Below are 24,615 nucleotides of genomic sequence, written 5' to 3'. Positions count from 1 at the left end.
GCAGGATGCTGACACTTTGCAGTTTTGGACTCCAGTGCTTAAAGGAGAAGGAAAGTCTGTTTGCACTTGGGGGTTACCCCTGTGACACATTGCTGTACCCTGACCAATCAGTGTGGTACCCCCTGCAGTCATTAGCCCATAAACCTGTGCTGCTCAATTCTGCTAATGAAGTGGTTCTGGTCCATATTGGTGTCACTAATGTGTCAGTGCTGCACCCCCATCTCCCTGTGACACCCCCACAGTTTGGCAAGAGGAAATGTAGAGTGATGGGGGAGGGAAGGGCAAGAAGTTCTCCTGTTGGGCTACTGTTCCCCCAGTCCAAACCCAGTGGCTCCACATGAGAAATAAAAGCCGCAGACTAGTGCAAATATCTGATGAATTTATTGGATGTTGCAGTTTCCGTTACTGTGACACGAGGGCCTCACAATGACGTGACAGCCGGGCAACCAACCAATGGGATGGGCTAATAGACACTGCTCAGTGGCACATTCCTCATGTGCCCAACACTGTCACCAAACTGATTAAAGGACAAGTATCGGCTCTTACACAGATACACAGTATAAATCTCTCCACATAGTTTTATCACTTGCAGTTCCACTTCCCACCACTACTGATGTGTTTCCATATGAGAAGACACAAAATGGTGCCACCAGTTCTGCCCTGAGACTTTCCCTTTAATCGGCTGGAATAAGATAAAACGTTCCCTTTCTTTTCCCACCTTGAAGGCAGAGATCAGCCAATCAGAGATGGGAGAGAAGGAAGGAGAGCCGTCCCTTTAACATGGCACCCTTGTCTTTAATTCACTGCTGGGTGCCGCCCTCTTCCATGCTTTGCCCCTTCCACAAGAGAGGGTCAGATTTCATCCAATAGGAAAACACATTCAATCAGAATTTAATTTGACTGCCAATCCCACGAGCACTAATAGCGGCACAGCAGCGGGGCAAGCAGAGACCAGCTTAACAACGGCCGGCCAATGGCTCAAAAAAGAGTGGGAACAGCAAAGAAAGGGGGCGGGGACAGTGATGAGCAGGAACTAATTACACATTCCCTTTTTTAAATTACAACAAAATATAGTTTGAGTCATGCAAATAAGCAGCTGAATATGAGAGCGGCGCAGAGTCGGGGGGGGGGGGTCTGAGCAGCGGCAAAGTTCTACGACCGTACTGGGGGCACATTTGCTGCTCTAGCAGGGGGCCCCCACCAATAAAAACAAACATTTGGCAGCACAAAAAAAAAAAACAAATATAAAATCAATGTAGTATTTACAAATCTCATTAAGTCAATGTGCAAAGTGAGGGGTCGCACAGAGCAGGGCCCCCCAGAGCAGGGCCCCCCAATGGCATGAGAACACACACACAATAAAAAAAGTAAAATATGAAACTGCAGCTTCCTGTAAAGACAGAGGTATGGACAGGGGAACGGACAGACAGACAGACGGATACAGAAAGAGGTACAGGGAGTATTAAAGCCAAATGGACCAGACACAGAGACAAACAGCAGCAATTAGGTCACAGATATTTCTTATAAGCTAATCGCAAGCTCCTCGGCTCCATGAGATAAATGTAGGGAGAAGACACACTGCTGGGGCTCCTACAAACTATAACTCCCAGCAACTAAGCCAGAACTGCTTGGCCAGTCCCCTGAATAATGGCAGATCACTCCCCCTGCTAGGCCACCCCTCTGACAACTATGTGGCCCTCTAGCTTTTCTCATAAGGAAATGGACACAGCCTGCAGTTTCAGCCTTCCTTGTGGCTCAGTCAATTGGGCTCTCACAATGGTTTGGGCTCCCACATTCCCCTATAACACACTGCACTTACTGTTGTATAGTCATTACTACTGAGCCAAATGTGGGGTGCTGCGGGGGGAAGTCACACATGGGCAGGAGGGGGACATATTTAATAGTGATAGAAAAAAAAATTGGGAGCTGAAGGAGGAGGAGCATGGGCAGAATAAGGGCGGGGCCTGACAGGCAGGGAAGGCGTGGCACTTTGCAGGGAAAAATCAAAGAAATAAAAGGTACAAACTGCGACGGATTTTCAGCTTTTGGTCCATATTTTGTTCACGTTGGATTGTGAGCTGCCCATTGAGCCAGTTTGTTATATATAAATATATGAGAAGCTAAAATCCCCAATGTCTAACAGTCCCCCAGATATTAAGATGAATTGTTTTAGGCTAAAAAAAGGCAAAATATAAAAAAATGAATAAAATACCAATTAAAGGATTAAAAGGGGAATAAGTCTGTACACTACACTGGTGCACAGATCTACTAACAGACAGCGGCACCACTTGCCCAATATTTGGCGACCCGTGTGCTGAGATATTTGGAAACAAAACACTTTGGCAAATAAACATTGAGGCTGAGAATGGGTCGCACCCACATAAGGGCTCGTTGCTAACTGCCTCCATCTGCCACTAACCTGCCCAGGTAAGTCCTAGCCCCTCCCTCCCTTACAATTGGGGCTGTAACTATCTGGGTGCAGGAGTCACTCACTGTGAATTGGGGGGGGGCATTTCCCAGTGTAAATGTGATGCACAAAGAAGATGGAAACAGGTAAAAATAAACAATTTGAATGGAAGTCCAATATGTGGAGTGCGCATGTAACACCAGTGTGAGTCCCAATGATACATGCACATAGGAAACCCCATAATCCCCTGTGAGACTGGCCCAACCCACAACATAAGAATTTAACGGCTGCCCCAAAATAAAGGCTGAGTAGATGGGGATGAGCTTGAGCTCCTAACTGCAGTGCAACTGGGAGCAGATAACAGGGGGCCTCCCTAGAAGTACTGTGTTTATAAAGTGAATGTACACTGAAACAATGAGACGAGACAGAGCTAGAACCTCCCCCAGTGGGGCCCCAGACATGATTCCACTGAATAAATTGGCGATAGAGAGAGAGAGAGAGAGGGAGAGAGAGAGAGAGAGAGAGAGAGAGAGAGAGAGAGAGATGAAACGTGGGCACGTAGTGAATGTACTCAGTGTTCTGGGGCAGTATATGCGCAGAGAGTATATAAATATATACACATGTACATACACATATATATATACACACACAAGAACAATTAAAACACAATCTTTTCTTTAAAATAAGTTAAAAAATGCTCCCCCCCCCCGGACTCTGCTCCTCTTGATTGGTACAAAAGGCTGAATTGCTGAGAGGGGCGGAGACTGGATTTCAGAAAGAGAGAGCAGGTCCTGAATCAAGTGTGCAGGTAGTGGGATGCGCTTGTCTATCCCATAGTAGCCTGTGGCTACAGAGAATTCCCAGTGGACAATGACAAACTCCTGGAAATTTCCACTCAATCCCGTGGGTCCCTTTTTGTAAGCAGAGCTGTAAAGTGAGGAGGATCCCGCCATGAGAATCAACAGCAGGAAGAGACGGTCACTTCCTGTGCCTCCATCTTGTGTCAGTTCCTCCAGGACTACAAGTACAAGAAGGAAGGTTCCGGTCTTGTCTCTCCTCAGAAACAGGAAATGTGGGTTCCTAGCTTGCCCTGTACAAATTCCTTTGGGCCAGTGGTCTCTCCATATCTGACACAAAGACATGACTCACGAGACGGCCTTTTAACTTGAGATCGTGTGACTAAACAGGAAGTCCTTTGGTGTGTCACTCTTCAGCTTCCCCCAACAGATACTGTGAGATCATGTGATTAAACAGGAAGTCCTTTGGTGCGTCACTCTTCAGCTTCCCCCAGCAGATAGGGAGAAGTGACTGCATGCTCCTGAGCTATGGCCGCCAGTTCTTTCATGAACTCTGTGAATATGACGGCGCAGTACACGGCATTCTTCACTCGCAGGGCCTCGTTCTGTTTCTCTGCAGAGCTCTTAAATATGGAGGATCCAGAGAGAGCGTGTAGGACCTGCCCATCCCTCACCTGCTGAAATGCCAACTGTGCCGCCTGCCGAGCCCGAGTGGGACTGTTAGTATGGCGCAGGATCAGCTCCCCAATGGACGGCTTGCGGCTCTTTACTGTCACAGAAAGAAACCAGGGTTAGTGTTAAATAACTTATTTGTGAATTACTTTAACGCACTGCCAAACTTAGAAATAGACTGGTGCTTCTTTCCTCAAAGGACTTCACCGCAAGTCTTCAACATAAATGGTTCAATCAGACGAAGGAGGAGAGCAATCCAAACAGCAGAATACCTGCTACAATGTGATTTAAATATTAGATGCAAATAAATCACATTGTAGCAGGTATTCTGCTGTTTGGATTGCTCTCCTCATTCATCTGATTGAACCATTTAGTGTTAAATAACTTTAAGGGGTTGTTCACCTTTAACTTAACTCTTAGTAGGATGTAGAGAGGGATATTCTGAGACAATGTGCAATTGGTTTTCATTTTTTATTATTTGTGGTTTTTGACTTTTTTAGCTTTTTATTCAGCAGCTCTCCAGTTTGCAATTTCAGCAATCTGGTAGCTATGGTCTAAATTCCCATAGCAACCATGCACTGATTTGAACAAGAGACTGGAATATGAATAGGAGGAGTCAGTAAGCATTTAGGCTACATGTGATTCATTGGTCAGGAGGTTTGCGGACATTACCCAGAGTGTCGGAGCGACGCAGGGCAGGAACAGACATCTGTTTTTCACTCCAGTCCAGTTTCCCCCGGGCAATCAGGAACTTCTTGGCCTTAAATAGAAGGGTGGGGAAATCTTCCTGGGAGGCTGCAAAGGCCTCAATCTTGTTCTTAACGGAGCCCAGCACCTGTGGGAAGAGAGGGGGGCACAGACTGATGTTATATATATATGTATACTACTATACATTAAGTGCAGTGCTTGAATGTTGGCATAGGTTATTTTTATCTGTAGTGCCCTTTGCGGACCAGTAGGTGTGTTGTACAGTCTGTTACTAAATTGCTGAATTGTCAGGTGTGTGTGTTGTCAGGTGTATGTGTGTTGTCAAGTGTGTGTTGTCAGGTGTATGTGTGTTGTCAGGTGTATGTGTGTTGTCAGGTGTATGTGTGTTGTCAAGTGTGTGTGTGTGTTCTCAGGTGTGTGTGTAACTATTTGTAAAGTGCTGTTAAGGAGCCGCAACGCTGTACAGTGCATAAAAATATAATATAAATAAAAGTATAATACATATAAAAGTATAATATCAATAAAAGTAAAAGTAAATACAGGTATAATATATATAAAAGTATAATATATATATAAAAGTATAATATAATATATATATATATATATATATATATATAAAGTATAATATAAATAAAAGTATAATACAGGTATGGGACCTGTTATCCAGAATGCTCGGGAAAAAAGGAAATCATTTTTAAAAATCTGGATTATGTGATTATAATGGAGTCTATGGGAGATGTTCATTCCGTAATTCAGTAATTCTGGATAACGGGTTTCCAGATAACGGATCCCATACCTGTATAAATAAAAGTACAATATATAAAAGTAACACAGAGGGAGGACAAGTCAGACAATAAATATACACAGAGCTCATATAAGCACACACAGCTTAAGTGCTACGTGGAGGGAGGATTCTGCCCCTCAGAGTTTACAGCTTACAGTGGGTAGGTGGATAACATACAGGCACAAATTGGAGGGGAAAACTGCACAAGGTAAAGGCATTGTCCAATAGGTGCCAGGATTATGTGACTAATAACCCCTCCAAGTATCTGCACAGCCCACAATAAGACTGGTAGCAGGTTTGTTACAATTAAGAACTGGCTTTTCATTTTGTGGCTTCAGGTGGTAAATTTGCTGAAGTAAATGTGGCCCTTATCTTAATCCTTCTGGGTCCTGTATGTGAGGGGAGGTTGTTGATATCATAGGATAGGAACGTTCAACCCACAGGGGATGCTGGGAAGTGTAGTGCTAGGGAAGCAGGAAGAAAGTAGATACAATCACCAGCTCAGTTCCCAAGGACCCTCTAGGAGGCACATTTATGACCACTGGGGGGAGCCCTTATAAAGAAGAAATATCTGATTTCTACTTGACCCCCTGGATACGTGACTGCTTGTCCTATTATTCTCATGTAACTACATCAGACGCACACAGCTACTGACCCCCAGCTAGTGAGGGACAAAACATGTGAGTGACGAGGAATCCCAAGGCCCCCCAATCCTTACAGCAGCAGGAGGCAGGGAGACCACCAGCCCCACATTCCTTGTGTTGTCTTTAGGAAACGACTGCATTGCTCTGGGTGTTGGGGGCACATTCCATAGAGTGAAAAGCAACCCTCTTGGAATTCCTACACGTCTGTACAGAACTGACACAATAAAAATGGAGGTTTCTCTGTATTTGTATCTTACTTGCACCAGGGACTTGACGCTAGGTTGGAAAACCATGTTTGTGTTGAGCAGGAATGAGCGGAGCAGAGGCTGCGGGTGACAGGCCAGTTGGGTGATGATCCCAGTCAGCAAGAAGTTCACATACAGAGAATTCTGCAGCATGGTCTCCAGCTTGGCAAACAGCACCCCAATAAATGGCCCTGGGGAGAGAGAGACAATTTTATATACAGTAGGTGCAGAGCTCTTATGCTCCTGAATTCCAGCTTCTGGGCTGCACTCTTCCCATGGTCACACAGGGATCATCTTGTGGGTAATTGACTCAATGAGCTCAGATTCTCTGTACTTCTGCCCCATGGCTCCTCTCCAGGATAACTGGATCCTACCTCACCCCTCCAGTAATTGTCCAGCTGCAGATCTCTGACTTCCAGTATTTTCTGTTTCGGGGTTGTTCTCTTACCCAAGGCAAGCAAAATTAAAATTAAAAGCAGGGCATTATTCCACTCATTTCTATGGGCAGCGTAGAGCAGGCTGATTGAGCTTTGGCCTCTAAAGGAGGCTACTCATGGCCCATACACATCAGTGCATAGTCAACAACCCAATCTGCCCTTCAGTTTGGCCCCAGCTTGCCCCACTCCCTGACAATGGGAAAGAGAGCAGCAGATAAAAAGACCAGATTATTCCAATAAAATTACATAAGGGACAGCGGCTAATAAGAGTCTAGGTCCCTATCACTTCCTTACCAGTAAAGGGTTGGCCGCCATTTTGTGCTCTAAGAGGGCTGCTAAGTATCAGTGACAAGGAGTCTGCTCGGCTCTTGGTTTCACGTCTTTGGTACTCCACATCCTCTTCCTCCTGCTCAGTTGGAATCTGGTGCTGCTCGGACTCCAGTTCTTCTTGCCTTGCAGCCTCCCTTATGTTGTTCTCCATCTCCCCCAGTTCCTCCCCAAGCTTCTCAATGTTTATATGAGCCCCATTAGTCTCAGCTGGAGCCCTGGCCAGCAACTCTTCTATCAGACTATCAACGGATTCTGGTTTCTCCCACTTGACATGGCCCCAAGGCTGCGATTTTCCATAGGACTTCTCTTGGGAGCCGTTTTCTGACACCAGGAGCTGCCTACTCAAATCAACATGAGAATTCTCCCGCTCCTCCGCTGATTCTCTTTTAACTTTTTTTACCTCCACATCCTCAGCACAATGACCACCCATTGCTGGGCCCCTCTGTGTAGCACCCAGGTACCCCTGTTCCTCTGTTAATGCTCCATTCAAAACTGGGACGCTGGCGCCATCTACAGACCCTTCGATGTGCCGTTCCTCAGCCCCTCCTCCATTCAAGCTGCTGGGCTGCTCCCCATCTCCCTCCTCCTGTAGGCTGCGCTTTTTAGTTCGAGGGGTGGCACTGTGTCTTCGAGTCTCCCGTTCCTTACCATCATGTGATTTGATGAATGGGGGAGGAGAGAAGTAATCAGGTGACACAGTGACCTCATCGGGTGAAGAGGGCGATAGGCTGCGGGGGCTGGGTTCCTCTCCATCATAGGGGGCAGACCAGGATCCACAGGCATAGACACAGCGATCAATGGCTGCCCGCGCCTCCTGTAGGTATTCCAGGTAATTGCCATCTAGTTCTGCCACCTCATCCCAGCAGAGGGAGCCATGCCGTGGGCTACCAATGACTGCATCTGGCAGAGAGAAGCTAGAGGATCGTGAGGATGGGCTTTCTGGAGTAGCAGTGGACTGGCGCATGAAGAAGCCCATACGGGAGGGGGTAGAGGGCTTTGGCACTGTTGTGACTGAAGAAGTGTCAATACTTGGGCTTCCGTGAGCTGCAGACGAGAGAAAAACGACAGTTAGGAGGAATGGATCAGAACATTCACATAACAACACTGAGAAACCAGTTAGTGAGATAAAGCACAAAGAAAAGCACAAAGAAGCAACTTCTCACCTTTAGACCAAGTTGCATGCTCTTCTTCTCTGTCCTGGGGGCAGAGACTCTCCTTGCGGCAGCAGCGAGGGATCAGAGACAGGAACTTGTCTGCAGTCTTTGAGTAAAGGTCTAGCTCCTTGATGGCCCTCCTCTGGCTCAGCATCACATGGTTACAGGGGATCAGGTACCTGTACAGGTGAATGGATACAGATGAGACACACCCTATCATTACCCTCGATACAAGGGAGTCAAGGTAATGTCTATGTAGGGAAGGGATTTCCTGAAACTGGTCCTACCACAGTTCTAATCCTTTACTGATGCATAACTAGGTTTGAGGAGAGGGGCTGAACTACTGGGAGAACAGGGGCAGTTGAGGAATCACCTGAGAACGAGCTGCAGTAAGAAATCCTCACAGGTGATGTTGAGCAGAGTGCGGAACAGAGTCAGCGACACCATACAGAGCTGTCAGAGACAAAACAACATTAGGGATCCCACAATCCTCTGGGGCTGGAACTGCACCACCAGCAGCATCATCCAGTGTATCAGATATAACATTATTCTGCTGCCTTGTATTTATGTATAAAGGTAGCGGGGAGTTTCTGGGCAGATCTAGGATTATAATCTCACATAGTTACATATGAACCCCATATATAAACACATGTTTTAATTTGCACCAGTATCTGTGCTACCAACACTGTGGGGGGTACTTCCTGCATTCATCTTGCTGTATAACTGGGGTCTCATATACGTCAGATGCAATGAAAAGCTTGTTTACATTTACACCTCAACATTGTTACTTTGTATGTTGCATGGGGTAATCTGTTTCCTGTTACTCCAATGACTATGTTCATTTCTATTCGGCAGTCCTGTCTTGCTTTATGGCAACCGTTCTAGACTTTCTGGCTCAGAGCTCGTGTTCTGTATCTGGAAGACTCACATTTACTGCACTGCTGCCAGGTGTGTGGCCTGGGAAAATGAGAAGATTGGGTGGCATATAGCAGCAGTCTGGCAACACTACAGTATAAATATGGACAGGCAGGAATATTAGAATGATTCAGACTTTCTGGAAATGCCCCGAACCCTAAAAAATACATTACGTGCCCCATCTCACCCGGGAGTTGCTGGCAATGCGGCTGATGAGCGTGTGCAGGATGGTGTTGCTGTCATGGCGGTGTATTAGGATAAAGCGCAAGAAGGTTTTTAGCAGGGGAGTCTCACTGATACTGCGCAGGAAAAGCTCCAGGTAGGCTGTGCTGGCAATCATCTCCTCGATGGAAGTCTTGTAGGGAACATTTACATTAGGAAAATTGAGATATATTCCCTCTCTTTTACCTGTACTGCCCCCAACCCGTTCCTTTTCCCTACCACCCCCTCTCCTATACTCTTTACCCAACTATTCCCACTCTCTCCCCCCAGTGTCCTCTCCTGTATCTCTTTACCCTACTATCCCCACTCTCTTCACAGTGTCCTCTCCATTATCTCTTTACCCTACTATTCCCACTCTCCCCCACAGTGTCCTTTCCTGTATCTCTTTACCCTACTATTCCCACTCTCTCCCCAGTGTCCTCTCCTGTATCTCTTTACCCCACTTTTCCCACTCTCTCCACAGTGTCCTCTCCTTTACCTCTTTACCCTACTATTCCCACTCTCCCCCACAGTGTGCTCTCCTGTATCTCTTTACCCTACTATTCCCACTCTCTCCCCAGTGTCCTCTCCTGTATCTCTTTACCCTACTATTCCCACTCTCTCTCTCCCCCCACTGTCCTCTCGTGTATGTCTTTACCCTACTATTCCCACTCTCTCCCCACAGTGCCCTCTCCTGTATCTCTTTACCCCACTATTCCCACTCTCTCCCCAGTGTCCTCTCCTGTATCTCTTTACCCTACTATTCCCACTCTCTCCCCCCACAGTGTCCTCTCATGTATCTCTTTACCCCACATTTCCCACTCACTCCCCCCACAGTGTCCTCTTATGTATCTCTTTACCCTACTATTCCCACTCTCCCCCCAGTGTCCTCTCCTATATCTCTTTCCCCTACTATTCCCACTCTCTCCCCACAGTGTCATCTCCTGTATCTCTTTACCCTACTATTCCCACTCTCTCCCCAGTGTCCTCTCCTTTATCTCTTTACCCTACTATTCCCACTCTCCCCCACAGTGTCCTCTCCTGTATCTCTTTACCCCACTATTCCCATTCTCTCCACACAGTGTCCTCTCCTTTATCTCTTTACCCTACTATTCCCACTCTCCCCCCAGTGTCCTCTCCTGTATCTCTTTACCCTACTATTCCCACTCTCTCCCCCCACAGTGTCCTTTCCTGTATCTCATTACCCTACTATTCCCACTCTCCCCCCAGTGTCCTCTCGTGTATCTCTTTACCCTACTATTCCCACTCTCTCCCCACAGTGCCCTCTCCTGTATCTCTTTACCCCACTATTCCCACTCTCTCCCCAGTGTCCTCTCCTGTATCTCTTTACCCTACTATTCCCACTCTCCCCCCAGTGTCCTCTCCTGTATCTCTTTACCCTACTATTCCCACTCTCTCCCCCCCAGTGTCCTTTCCTGCATCTCATTACCCTACTATTCCCACTCTCCCCCCAGTGTCCTCTCCTGTATCTCTTTACCCTACTATCCCCACTCTCTTCACAGTGTCCTCTCCATTATCTCTTTACCCTACTATTCCCACTCTCCCCCACAGTGTCCTTTCCTGTATCTCTTTACCCTACTATTCCCACTCTCTCCCCAGTGTCCTCTCCTGTATCTCTTTACCCCACTTTTCCCACTCTCTCCACACAGTGTCCTCTCCTTTACCTCTTTACCCTACTATTCCCACTCTCCCCCCACAGTGTCCTCTCCTGTATCTCTTTACCCTACTATTCCCACTCTCTCCCCAGTGTCCTCTCCTGTATCTCTTTACCCTACTATTCCCACTCTCTCTCTCCCCCCACTGTCCTCTCGTGTATCTCTTTACCCTACTATTCCCACTCTCTCCCCACAGTGCCCTCTCCTGTATCTCTTTACCCCACTATTCCCACTCTCTCCCCAGTGTCCTCTCCTGTATCTCTTTACCCTACTATTCCCACTCTCTCCCCCCACAGTGTCCTCTCATGTATCTCTTTACCCCACATTTCCCACTCACTCCCCCCCCAGTGTCCTCTTATGTATCTCTTTACCCTACTATTCCCACTCTCCCCCCAGTGTCCTCTCCTATATCTCTTTCCCCTACTATTCCCACTCTCTCCCCAGAGTGTCATCTCCTGTATCTCTTTACCCTACTATTCCCACTCTCTCCCCAGTGTCCTCTCCTTTATCTCTTTACCCTACTATTCCCACTCTCCCCCACAGTGTCCTCTCCTGTATCTCTTTACCCCACTATTCCCATTCTCTCCACACAGTGTCCTCTCCTTTATCTCTTTACCCTACTATTCCCACTCTCCCCCCAGTGTCCTCTCCTGTATCTCTTTACCCTACTATTCCCACTCTCTCCCCCCACAGTGTCCTTTCCTGTATCTCATTACCCTACTATTCCCACTCTCCCCCCAGTGTCCTCTCGTGTATCTCTTTACCCTACTATTCCCACTCTCTCCCCACAGTGCCCTCTCCTGTATCTCTTTACCCCACTATTCCCACTCTCTCCCCAGTGTCCTCTCCTGTATCTCTTTAACCTACTATTCCCACTCCTCCCCCAGTGTCCTCTCCTGTATCTCTTTACCCTACTATTCCCACTCTCCCCCACAGTGTCCTTTCCTGCATCTCATTACCCTACTATTCCCACTCTCCCCCCAGTGTCCTCTCGTGTATCTCTTTACCCTACTATTCCCACTCTCTCCCCACAGTGCCCTCTCCTGTATCTCTTTACCCTACTATTCCCACTCTCTCTCTCCCCCCAATGTCCTCTCGTGTATCTCTTTACCCTACTATTCCCACTCTCTCCCCACAGTGCCCTCTCCTGTATCTCTTTACCCCACTATTCCCACTCTCTCCCCAGTGTCCTCTCCTGTATCTCTTTACCCTACTATTCCCACTCTCTCCCCACAGTGTCCTCTCCTGTATCTCTTTAACCTACTATTTCCACTCTCTCCCCCCACAGTGTGGTCTCATGTATCTCTTTACCCCACATTTCCCACTCACTCCCCCCACAGTGTCCTCTTATGTATCTCTTTACCCTACTATTCCCACTCTCCCCCCAATGTCCTCTCCTATATCTCTTTTCCCTTCTATTCCCACTCTCTCCCCACAGTGTCATCTCCTGTATCTCTTTACCCTACTATTCCCACTCTCCCCACAGTGTCCTCTCCTGTATCTCTTTACCCTACTATTCCAACTCTCTCCCAGGTGTTCTCTCCTGTATCGCTTTACCCTACTCTTCCCACTCTCTCCCCACAGGGTCCTCTCCTGTATCTCTTTATCCTACTATTCCAACTCTCTCCCCACAGTGTCCTCTCCTGTATTGCTTTACCCTATTATTCCCACTCTCTCCCCACAGTGTCCTCTCCTGCATCTCTTTACCCTACTCTTCCCACTCTCTCCCCACAGTGTCCTCTCCTGTATCTCTTTACCCTACTATTCCAACTCTCTCCCCACAGTGTCCTCTCCTGTATCGCTTTACCCTACTATTCCAACTCTCTCCCCACAGTGTCCTCTCCTGTATCTCTTTATCCTACTATTCCCACTCTCTCCCCACAGTGTCCTCTCCTGTATCTCTTTACCCTACTATTCCCACTCTTTCCCCACAGTGTCCTCTCCTGTTATCTCTTTACCCTATTATTCCCACTCTCTCCCCCCACAGTGTCCTCTCATGTATCTCTTTACCCTAGTATTCCCACTCTCCCCCCAGTGTCCTCTCCTGTAGCTATTTACCCTACTATTACCACTCTCTCCCCCCACAGTGCCCTCTCCTGTATCTTTTTACTTTACCCTACTATTCCCACTCTCTCCCCACAGTGTCCTCTCCTGTATCTCTTTACCCTACAATTCCCACTCTCTCCCCACAGTGTCCTCTCCTGTATCTCTTTACCCTACTATTCCCACTCTCCTCACAGTGTCCTCTCCTGTATCTCTTTACCTTACTATTCCCACTCTCTCCCCACAGTGTCCTCTCCTGTATTTCTTTACCTTACTATTCCCACTCTCTCCCCACAGTGTCCTCTCCTGTATCTCTTTACCCTACTATTCCCACTCTCTTCACAGTGTCCTCTCCTGTATCTCTTTACCCTACTATTCCCACTCTCTCCCCACAGTGTCCTCTCCTGTATCTCTTTACCCTACTATTCCCACTCTCTCCCCAGTGTCCTCTCCTGTATCTCTTTACCCTACTATTCCCACTCTCTCCACAGTGCCCTCTCCTGTATCTCTTTACCCTACTATTCCCACTCTTTCCCCACAGTGTCCTCTCCTGTTATCTCTTTACCCTATTATTCCCACTCTCTCCCCCCACAGTGTCCTCTCATGTATCTCTTTACCCTAGTATTCCCACTCTCCCCCCAGTGTCCTCTCCTGTAGCTATTTACCCTACTATTACCACTCTCTCCCCCCACAGTGCCCTCTCCAGTATCTCTTTACCCTACTATTCCCACTCTCTCCCCACAGTGCCCTCTCCTGTATCTCTTTACCCTACTATTCCCACTTTCTCCCCACGATGTCCTCTCCTGTATCTCTTTCCCCTACTATTCACACTCTCCCCACAGTGTCCTCTCCAGTATCTCTTTACCCTACTATTCCCACTCTCTCCCCACAGTGCCCTCTCCTGTATCTCTTTACCCTACTATTCCCACTTTCTCCCCACGATGTCCTCTCCTGTATCTCTTTCCCCTATTATTCACACTCTCCCCACAGTGTCCTCTCCTGTATCTCTTTACCCTACTATTCCCACTCTCCTCACAGTGTCCTCTCCTGTATCTCTTTACCCTACTATTCCCACTCTCCTCACAGTGTCCTCTCCTGTATCTCTTTACCCTACTATTTCCACTCTCTCCCCACAGTGTCCTCTCCTGTATCTCTTTACCCTACTATTCCCACTCTCTCCCCACAGTGCCCTCTCCTGTATCTCTTTACCCTACTATTCCCACTTTCTCCCCACGGTGTCCTCTCCTGCATCTCTTTCCCCTACTATTCACACTCTCCCCACAGTGTCCTCTCCTGTATCTCTTTACCCTACTATTCCCACTCTCTCCCCCCACAGTGTCCTCTCCTGTATCTCTTTACCCTAGTATTTACCCTAGTATTCCCACTCTCCCCCCCAGTGTCCTCTCCTGTGCCCCTTCTCCACTCTTTTCCTAACAGTGCCCACTGTTTCCTTCCCTGTAGTTCCAACTTCTGAGCCTTTGTTCCAGAGTCCCCCTCATCTTTTTCCTTTTCCCAGAACCCCCCAATCTGCTCCCTTTGCCCAACACAAGTTCCAGTGCCATGCAGTGATGTGCCCATACCTTGTGCAGTGCAGGGCCCATTACAGGCACCAGGAAGCCATTGTGAATGTATTCCACCAGCTGGTTCTGAACAAGTGGATGAGCCACCTATAGAGAGAGGGAAAGTGAGTGAATGACTGGTTATAGATATTGTCACTAATCCAGAACACAGTAGATGCCAGTCATTGTGCAATTGTGAGGCAGTTCATAACTAATTTAATGTTGCATTACAGGGTAGTAATGCCACAACCTACAGAAAGCTGTCAGGGCACTACCAAAGAGATATTGGAGACTCATTAACTGTTAGGGCCCATTGGCTTCCAGGTGGGTGAGAAATATGAAACGGAGGCATGCAAAGGATTCCTCTGTGTGGGAATTGGGGGTAAGAAGTACATATAGCATGATATTCTAAATAGTCCCTGTCCCAACCAGCCCAGTATGAAAGCACCAGTCTGTGCCAGCTTCTAGCAGCCTATAACACCCAGGTGTAACCATACCCTGTTATACTTATGTACCCTGCCCTGATTTTAGGAAGGAAGGGAAGCATCAAAATGGGCAGGTACCTGGGTTACGGCATTGCAAAATTCCAGGGAATTCATGAACAGGACAAGGGATGAAACACCAATCCAGTCTTCCCTCCGGAGGAAGTGCCAATCATCTCCTCGAACTTCTATTTTCCTTGGCAGAGAAGAGTACAGGGCACTGAGTCCGGTGGCCAGGATCTATCAAGAGAACATTAAAAAACTTAATTTAAACAAACAGATACAGAGCAGTACATGCAGTGTCCCCCTAACGCTCAATGAGTATCGCATCTCCCCCATCTCTTTTATTCTGAGTTTAGAACTTACCTTTGCAAAGTAAAACGTGCCTGATAAAACCCAAAGTCTAGATAATTACACTGAGACACTGAGAGAGCCACTTGCTTAAACAGATCAACAGACAAGAAAGGAGATTTCACTATCAGCATAGGGAGGGGTTCCTTATTGCAAGGACAGTCAGATTATGGGATTCCCTACCAAGAAAGGGGAATGAGTGATTCCTTGGTGGGGAGGAAATGAGATAACACCATCAGCAAAGAAAGGGTCTCTTTACTGTAAGGACAGTCAAGCTATGGGATTCCTTACCAAGAGGCTGGGTTTTCATTTGGAGGGGCTGAACTTGATGGACTTTGTCTTTTTTCAACCCAATTTAACTATGTAACTATGGAAGAGAGGGGAATGAGTGATTCATTGGTGGATAATGAGAAAGTGCACAAGAGGGAGCGTTAGAAAGAGACTCACGGGGCAGAAGAAGGAATTCTCAGTGATGTATTTGGCCATAGTTGGGTTTGCTGATGACATGGCCATGATAAGGAGTAGTGCATCCCGTGCCTGCTGCCCAATCACTCCCTCATGGTGTATGAAGGGCACCAGCAGAGAGAAGATAATCAGGTTGGCAGGGTCGTTGGTACCAGAGGGAGATTGGAAGAAAAGTTCCAGGGTGGAGGGTTCCTGTGCCAGACACACACACAACTGGTTGAGCAGCAGCACCAGGTTATTCTCAAGCACAGGTGAGGCTGGACCTGGGGAGAAGGTGCTAAGGAGTGTGACCAGGGGGCGCAGGATTGGCTGGTAACGTAGCAGGGGCTGGCGGGATTGGCTGATGAGCATCTCATACAGCTTCAGCTGCTCCACCTGTAAATAAAGGGATACATGAGTATCCATGCAACTCAATCATAGCAACGCAGCAAGAGCAATTAGCACAAATAAGAGCAAAGTAAAACCAGTCAATAACAGGTTAAATACCTTTTTGTCCTCAGTGAATTCTCGCTGCCGGTGCCACTGCAAGATTGTCTCTAGGATTCCCTCTGATGCCAAATATGCCAGGATAGGGCCCGGCCCGTCTCCATCTTGTGGCAGCTCCTCGGCCAAAAGGCTGACCATCTGGTAAGTATTGTTACACACGCTGCTCAGGTCGTCTGCAGTTACTGACTCTGAGGAGGGGCCGTGGCGCTGGAGAATGCGCAGCACCTGCACAACATAAACACAATCTAATCCTTGTAATGCGACATACACTGGGCTCCATGCATCTCCTTACCTACCCATACAGGTACTATACTCTGTGCCCATCTCTCAGCCCAAATAGGTACCATTCTCTGTGCCCATACCCCTAGAGTTACCTTTCCGTGTGCCCATGCCCATACAGGTAATCTTTCTTTGTGTCTGTATACCATGCAGGTAATTCTGTATAGATACATGCCTGCACAAGTTTGCTGTGTCTGTGTAGCTGTTTTTCCTCTCTATATTCCCCATGCACATCTACGTGCCCTTGCAGGTAATCTTTCCCCGTGCCTATAAACTGGAGTTTACAGGTAATCTTTCCCTGTGCCTATAAACTGGAGTTTACAGGTAATCTTTCCCTGTGCCTATAAACTGGAGCTTACAGGTAATCTTTCCCTGTGCCTATAAACTGGAGCTTACAGGTAATCTTTCCCTGTGCCTATAAACTGGAGTTTACAGGTAATCTTTCCCTGTACCTATAAACTGGAGTTTACGAGTAATCTTTCCCTGTGCCTATAAACTGGAGTTTACAGGTAATCTTTCCCTGTGCCTATAAACTGGAGTTTACAGGTAATCTTTCCCTGTGCCTATAAACTGGAGCTTACAGGTAATCCTTCCCTGTGCCTATAAACTGGAGTTTACAGGTAATCCTTCCCTGTGCCTATAAACTGGAGTTTACAGGTAATCTTTCCCTGTGCCTATAAACTGGAGCTTACAGGTAATCTTTCCCTGTGCCTATAAACTGGATCTTACAGGTAATCTTTCCCCGTGCCTATAAACTGGATCTTACAGGTAATCTTTCCCCGTGCCTATAAACTGGAGCTTACAGGTAATCTTTCCCTGTGCCTATAAACTGAATCTTACAGGTAATCTTTCTCTATGGACCGTATGTGCCTGTAAAAGTGAATGACTTCCATACAAGCAATTACATTTACCTGGGACCAGTGGTTCTTGAAAACCATCAGACAGGTCTCTGGATCAGCAGTGAGCAGCGGTTGGAGACTGACACTTCGCCCTGCCTTGCTGCCAGCCCCCCGAGGGTTTAGTTTACTCAGCCAGCTCATTGTTGCTGCAGGGATTAGATTACGGTAAGTGGGAGAAAGTGGGAAAGATTTGGGGACTGGGACAAGCTACGGAAACCAGGCCGGGGTGGGAAAAGTTAGGGCCCAATTCTCGTCATCCAGTCTGTAGCTCTGGCTGCTCCATTCTGCCATCAAGCCCTGCAAAACAAAGAAGGTAAAGGATTCATACGACGTTCAACCCACATCTAGGGTGTAGCCGCACCCACATCTAGGGTGTAGCCCTGCCCACATCTACAAAGTAGCCCTGCCCACATCTACAAAGTAGCCCTACCCACCCCTGAGGTAAGTACACTGTTTTGGACTACACACACACACTAAGGCAGGAGCTAGGAACCTTGTTTACATGTTACTCCAGTGATTTGGCACCTTTTGCAGGGGAAGATATTTCCTGCTACTCCTGTGATAACTACTTCCTGTGCAGAGATTCTCGATACCCACTCAGGATCAGAGCCAAATAAGGATTCATTTCTATTTATCTGAAAGGCTGAATAATATTTACAGCACTGCTGCCTGGCGAGGCCTGAGGCTGATATAACAGTGTGAGAAGAAAGATATGACAACACTGGGGCAGAGGCAGCCCAGAGCATATACATTACATACAGTGGGTATGTGAAATCCAACAAATGTGATACATAAAAAAATATCAAATCACATAATAAAATGGTCTGCACTCCCACCCCTCAATTCCAGTCTCCGACCCACCTAAATTCTGACCTCCCACCCTCCACCCCAGATTTCAGAAGCAGCAGAATTCCACAATTCACAGGACCAGCTGTACAAACACACATAGGTGCAGGGGCTTTGCACTCATATGCAACTCTCCAGCCATGTGATTGCTTGGCTGTGGCACTGACAGGGTTAAAAAGGCCTGACGCATAGATCAGAGGGTTACTTCCCAGCGGTGAGTCTGCACTGGGATCATCTCTGACTAGTATGGAATGTGCCACCTAACTTGATCCTCATTCCTGGCATTGAATGGGTTAAATAAAACTATTTGTAGGGTATTGGAGGATTAACTCTTTGCTGTGAGTCTGCACTGGGATGATCTCGGACTAGAATGGAACGTGCCACCTAACTTGATCCTGGCATTGAGAGGGTTATGTTTGGGGGTTGGAGGATTGACTTACTCAGTGGGTGGCATGGAATGTGCCAATCCCTTCAGCTGGCATGTTCAGGGCAGTGAGTAGAGGAAGGGCACAGCCAGGAGCAGGGGTGTATAATGACTCACGGGTCCCCCCCCCACTCCCAAGAGTTGGCATGTTCCTCGCCAGACAGCTCAGTAAGTAACATGGGAATCAGGAGGGAGACAAGAGTAACAGTGTGTGAGGGAGGGGAGCCCTTTTGACTGGAGGGAAAGCCAGGCCACAGGAATGTGTGTTAGTGTCAGCGTGTTACAGTCAGCGTGTTACAGTCAGCGTGTTACAGTCAGCGTGTTACAGTCAGCGTGTTACAGTCAGCGTGTTACAGTCAGCGTGTTACAGTCAGCGTGTTACAGTCAGCGTGTTACAGTCAGCGTGTTACAGTCAGCGTGTTACAGTCAGCGTGTTACAGTCAGTGTGTTACAGCTCCCTGGGTGAGACTGGGCCACATGGGTCAGGGGGCACGACTCCATCACGACAGACAAAGTATCGCTGGGCATGGGGGGCTTGGCGAAGGGATTCCCATTACGGGGGGGGGGGTAGTAAGGGCAAATACACATGGGTGGGCACTAAAATATCAGTCACAGGATGGGCATTGCTAACTGGTAGTGCCAATTATATGTCACAGTGGCACCCAACATTCCTGGAATGTAACAGGGGATTGTAACATTAACAGTCTTCCCAAAAACACCTTGGGTCCAGCTACACACCTGCCTGTTACAGCTTGTCGCCTGCCTGCCAGCAACTCCATCATCATCAGCATCAGACCCAGGAAAGGGTGTAGGGAGGGATGGCCATAGATGGGGGAGGGAAGGGTGCAGGGAGGAAAAGGTATAGGGAGGGAAGGGCATAGATGGGGGAGGGAAGGGTGCAGGTAGGTGGGGGCATCAATGGGGGAGAGAAGGGTGCAGGTAGGAAAGGATACAGGGAGGGAAGGGTGATTGGAGGGAAGGGCATAGATGGAGCAGGAAATAGTGCAGGAAGGATAGAGGGAGAAGGGTGCAGGGAGGAAAGGGCATATACGGGGGAGGGAAGGACGGACTCTGACCCCTGGTGCTGAGTAACTGGCTGCTCACAGACTGTGTAATTACCCACATTAACACCCAGCACTTCCACTTCACCTGCAAGGCATGGGTTATCTATATGCTCCAGCACACAACAGGTGTGTCAGCAACCATAAGGGAATCCTGTTTTTGGCATGGCTGGCCCATCCTGGCGTAAAACTAAATTCTGGGTGACAGTTGAACTCCCTGGAAGAAGTTGAGACCTGCAGGGAATTCTCATGTACTGACACGAGGCTCAGCCAGTTCCTCTAAACTGGTTCCCAATAACAGCAGAACAGCAGCGGGACCAGCTCTGCACCAATATCTCCTGTGCAGTTATTTATCCCTAGGCTCCTCCCATTATGGGGCACTTTCTGCCCCTTATAATGGGGATCCTTATTTACCAACTAACATTACACATACACAATGAGGGGCACTCACATTAGGATTCAGGTTGTTTGCTTTGGGCACAGAATTGCTGTGGTGTAGCTGTGGGACAGTGTGTATAGTGAGACAAGGTGGGATTAAGGTAAGGGGTGTAGCTGTAGGACAGTGTGTATAGTGAGACAAGGTGGGATTAAGGTAAGGGGTGTAGCTGTAGGACAGTGTGTATAGTGAGACAAAGTGGGATTAAGGTAAGGGGTGTAGCTGTAGGACAGTGTGTATAGTGAGACAAAGTGGGATGGGGTGTAGCTGCAGGACAGTGTGTATAGTGAGACAAGGTGGGATTAAGGTAAGGGGTGTATCTGTAGGACAGTGTGTATAGTGAGACAAAGTGGGATGGGGTGTAGCTGCAGGACAGTGTGTATAGTGAGATAAGGTGGTATTAAGGTAAGGGGTGTAGCTGTGGGACAGTGTGTATAGTGAGACAAGGTGGGATTAAGGTAAGGGGTGTAGCTGTAGGACAGTGTGTATAGTGAGACAAAGTGGGATGGGGTGTAGCTGCAGGACAGTGTGTATAGTGAGACAAGGTGGTATTAAGGTAAGGGGTGTAGCTGTGGGACAGTGTGTATAGTGAGACAAGGTGGGATTAAGGTAAAGGGTGTAGCTGCAGGACAGTGTGTATAGTGAGACAAGGTGTGATTAAGGTAAGGGGTGTATCTGCAGGACAGTGTGTATAGTGAGACAAGGTGGGATTAAGGTAAGGGGTGTAGCTGTAGGACAGTGTGTATAGTGAGACAAGGTGGGATTAAGGTGAGGGGTGTAGCTGTGGGACAGTGTGTATAGTGAGACAAGGTGGTATTAAGGTAAGGGGTGTAGCTGCAGGACAGTGTGTATAGTGAAACAAGGTGGGATTAAGGTAAGGGGTGTATCTGCAGGACAGTGTGTATAGTGAGACAAGGTGGGATTAAGGTAAGGGGTGTAGCTCTAGGACAGTGTGTATAGTGAGACAAGGTGGGATTAAGGTAAGGGGTGTAGCTGTAGGACAGTGTGTATAGTGAGACAAAGTGGGATGGGGTGTAGCTGCAGGACAGTGTGTATAGTGAGACAAGGTGGTATTAAGGTAAGGGGTATAGCTGTGGGACAGTGTGTATAGTGAGACAAGGTGGTATTAAGGTAAGGGGTGTAGCTGCAGGACAGTGTGTATAGTGAGACAAGGTGGGATTAAGGTAAGGGGTGTATCTGCAGGACAGTGTGTATAGTGAGACAAGGTGGGATTAAGGTAAGGGGTGTAGCTGTGGGACAGTGTGTATAGTGAGACAAGGTGGTATTAAGGTAAGGGGTGTAGCTGCAGGACAGTGTGTATAGTGAGACAAGGTGGGATTAAGGTAAGGGGTGTATCTGCAGGACAGTGTGTATAGTGAGACAAGGTGGGATTAAGGTAAGGGGTGTAGCTGTGGGACAGTGTGTATAGTGAGACAAGGTGGGATTAAGGTAAGGGGTGTAGCTGCAGGACAGTGTGTATAGTGAGACAAGGTGGGATTAAGGTAAGGGGTGTAGCTGTGGGACAGTGTGTATAGTGAGACAAGGTGGGATTAAGGTAAGGGGTGTAGCTGCAGGACAGTGTGTATAGTGAAACAAGGTGGGATTAAGGTAAGGGGTGTATCTGCAGGACAGTGTGTATAGTGAGACAAGGTGGATTAAGGTAAGGGGTGTAGCTGTGGGACAGTGTGTATAGTGAGACAAGGTGGGATTAAGGTAAGGGGTGTAGCTGCAGGACAGTGTGTATAGTGAAACAAGGTGGGATTAAGGTAAGGGGTGTATCTGCAGGACAGTGTGTATAGTGAGACAAGGTGGGATTAAGGTAAGGGGTGTAGCTGTAGGACAGTGTGTATAGTGAGACAAGGTGGGATTAAGGTAAGGGGTGTAGCTGTAGGACAGTGTGTATAGTGAGACAAAGTGGGATGGGGTGTAGCTGCAGGACAGTGTGTATAGTGAGACAAGGTGGTATTAAGGTAAGGGGTATAGCTGTGGGACAGTGTGTATAGTGAGACAAGGTGGTATTAAGGTAAGGGGTGTAGCTGCAGGACAGTGTGTATAGTGAGACAAGGTGGGATTAAGGTAAGGGGTGTATCTGCAGGACAGTGTGTATAGTGAGACAAGGTGGGATTAAGGTAAGGGGTGTAGCTGCGGGACAGTGTGTATAGTGAGACAAGGTGGGATTAAGGTAAGGGGTGTAGCTGCAGGACAGTGTGTATAGTGAAACAAGGTGGGATTAAGGTAAGGGGTGTATCTGCAGGACAGTGTGTATAGTGAGACAAGGTGGGATTAAGGTAAGGGGTGTAGCTGTAGGACAATGTGTATAGTGAGACAAGGTGGGATTAAGGTAAGGGGTGTAGCTGTGGGACAGTGTGTATAGTGAGACAAGGTGGGATTAAGGTAAGGGGTGTAGCTGTGGGACAGTGTGTATAGTGAGACAAGGTGGGATTAAGGTAAGGGGTGTATCTGCAGGACAGTGTGTATAGTGAGACAAGGTGGGATTAAGGTAAGGGGTGTAGCTGTAAAACAGTGTGTATAGTGAGACAAGGTGGGATTAAGGTGAGGGGTGTAGCTGTGGGACAGTGTGTATAGTGAGACAAGGTGGGATTAAGGTAAGGGGTGTATCTGCAGGACAGTGTGTATAGTGAGACAAAGTGGGATTAAGGTAAAGAGTGTAGTATATGTGACTCAGACACTTACTTAGTTACATTGGGTTGAAAAAAGACAAAGACCATCAAGTTCAACCCCTCCAAATGAAAGCCCAGCATCCATACACACACCCATCCCTACTCTCACATAAATTTGTCTATAATGTACTTGTAAAGTGTAATCATGTCCCCTAGCAAACGCCTTTTTTCCCAGAGAAAACAACCCCAACCTTGACAGTCTCCTCTCATAATTTAAGTTTTCCCTCCCTCTAACCAATTTAGTTGAACGTCTCTGCACTTACATAACTTGCGTTACATTACACCCCCATTTGATATAAAGTGGGTACACGCTGCTGCTCCATATAAATAAATGATGAGGAAGATCTAGTAGTTATATTTAGCAGCTAATTAGTCTCCATGGAGACGCAGATTGTTATATGGGCTGTTGATGAGAAGCTCAGTGTGAGTGAGTGATGGAAATGGCCAGTGATTGGCTGGCAGGACTGTGGCAGGACTGAGTGTATAAATGTTATTATTAAGGGATTATAATGCCCCCGGGTATAGTTATTGCACTGCCCTATATATTGTTACATTGTCTCATGTCCCCCTCACTCCCTGGCCCTGAGCTCCCAGTAGTAACGGTCAGAGTAATACACTTCTTTATTTATCAGCCTATCATTTAGGAGCCCACAGAGTGAGGGGGTAAATGAGTGGTAAGAGGTAATTAGGAGCCCACAGAGTGAGGGGGTAACTGAGTTTTAAGAGTGAGATTATAATGTGCGTGCCCCAGAGGTTTATATCCTATATCAGGGATTATACACATTATAATCAGTTCCAGGGTGCACTGCAGGTATTGGGGAAACTCACACCCCCCTGTAGTAAATCAGCAGTGGGTATTATAGGGTAGAAGTTGGGGGTGATTTGTCAGTATCAGAGAGATGTGGCTATGTAGGTCATAGAGTTTTGTCTTATATCTACCCCCTGCTCAGCGGGAGGGAAATCAATGTCCCATGGGCCACATTAATCACTGGGGACTAATTAGCGGAACGTTCCACTCTGGTCTGTCCCAGAGAATCACTGGGTGTCACATGATAGTCGTCCCACATGTCACTTGTTATTTATAGTTATACATGAGGATCCAGTCTGTACTGGCACATACCACTTACACCTGATGCATCATAAACACACACACATAAACTCCCCCACACTGCAAATGGACTGCTCCCGTACTCTCCCTGCACTCACATCAATCACTGGCACATACAGATGTGCATCACTCAGCCCCCACTCACACTCAATCCAATTCACTCTCCCCCCACCCTCAACCCTAACTGACCCCTCCCTGACGCAGAGAATCATGGGGGTATCCCAGCATGCAAAGCTCTAGGCTTGTTTACTTCTTCTGCTGCTTTGTACCAGTGCCTCCATCTCACATGTATTTAGGGTCATCTGCCAACATTAGGGGCATAATTCTCTCTCTCTATCTGGAGCTTAGTGACCTCTAAATGTGTATTATAAGCAACATTGTACCCCCCCGCGACCCTACTCATTAATGTCACCTTCTGTATAACACAGCCTGCAGCCTTGTGCCTTTATATGGTCACAGAACAACCCCTCAGTGACTTCTAATATCCTTATCATTTACAGTAGGGGGTACATTATCCCTTATAAT

General features: G+C 47.5%; 1 protein-coding gene across 2 annotated transcripts in view; it reads right to left on the bottom strand.

The window, feature by feature from the left end:
* Positions 1–362: 362 nt before the first annotated feature.
* LOC108708766 (FTS and Hook-interacting protein-like) overlaps positions 363–24,615 on the bottom strand; it is a 37,122-nt gene continuing 12,869 nt past the window's right edge. For both annotated transcript variants that reach the window (XM_041582730.1, XM_041582731.1), the window contains exons 2-13: positions 17,547–17,831; positions 16,357–16,581; positions 15,853–16,245; positions 15,136–15,294; positions 14,594–14,680; positions 9,281–9,448; positions 8,552–8,631; positions 8,188–8,357; positions 6,989–8,068; positions 6,270–6,448; positions 4,549–4,711; positions 363–3,973 (exon numbers count right to left, since the gene is read on the bottom strand). In XM_041582730.1, coding sequence (XP_041438664.1) covers positions 3,678–3,973; positions 4,549–4,711; positions 6,270–6,448; positions 6,989–8,068; positions 8,188–8,357; positions 8,552–8,631; positions 9,281–9,448; positions 14,594–14,680; positions 15,136–15,294; positions 15,853–16,245; positions 16,357–16,581; positions 17,547–17,675 — 3,129 coding nt within the window. In that variant the 5' untranslated portion in view covers positions 17,676–17,831 and the 3' untranslated portion in view covers positions 363–3,677. The remainder of the gene's footprint in view (positions 3,974–4,548; positions 4,712–6,269; positions 6,449–6,988; positions 8,069–8,187; positions 8,358–8,551; positions 8,632–9,280; positions 9,449–14,593; positions 14,681–15,135; positions 15,295–15,852; positions 16,246–16,356; positions 16,582–17,546; positions 17,832–24,615) is intronic.

Source organism: Xenopus laevis, chromosome 2L (assembly GCF_017654675.1).
Source record: "Xenopus laevis strain J_2021 chromosome 2L, Xenopus_laevis_v10.1, whole genome shotgun sequence".
In the NCBI taxonomy this organism is placed as follows: domain Eukaryota; kingdom Metazoa; phylum Chordata; class Amphibia; order Anura; family Pipidae; genus Xenopus; species Xenopus laevis.
The sequence above is the reverse complement of the archived record's forward strand: the minus strand, read 5'-3'. Positions and strand labels throughout refer to the sequence as shown.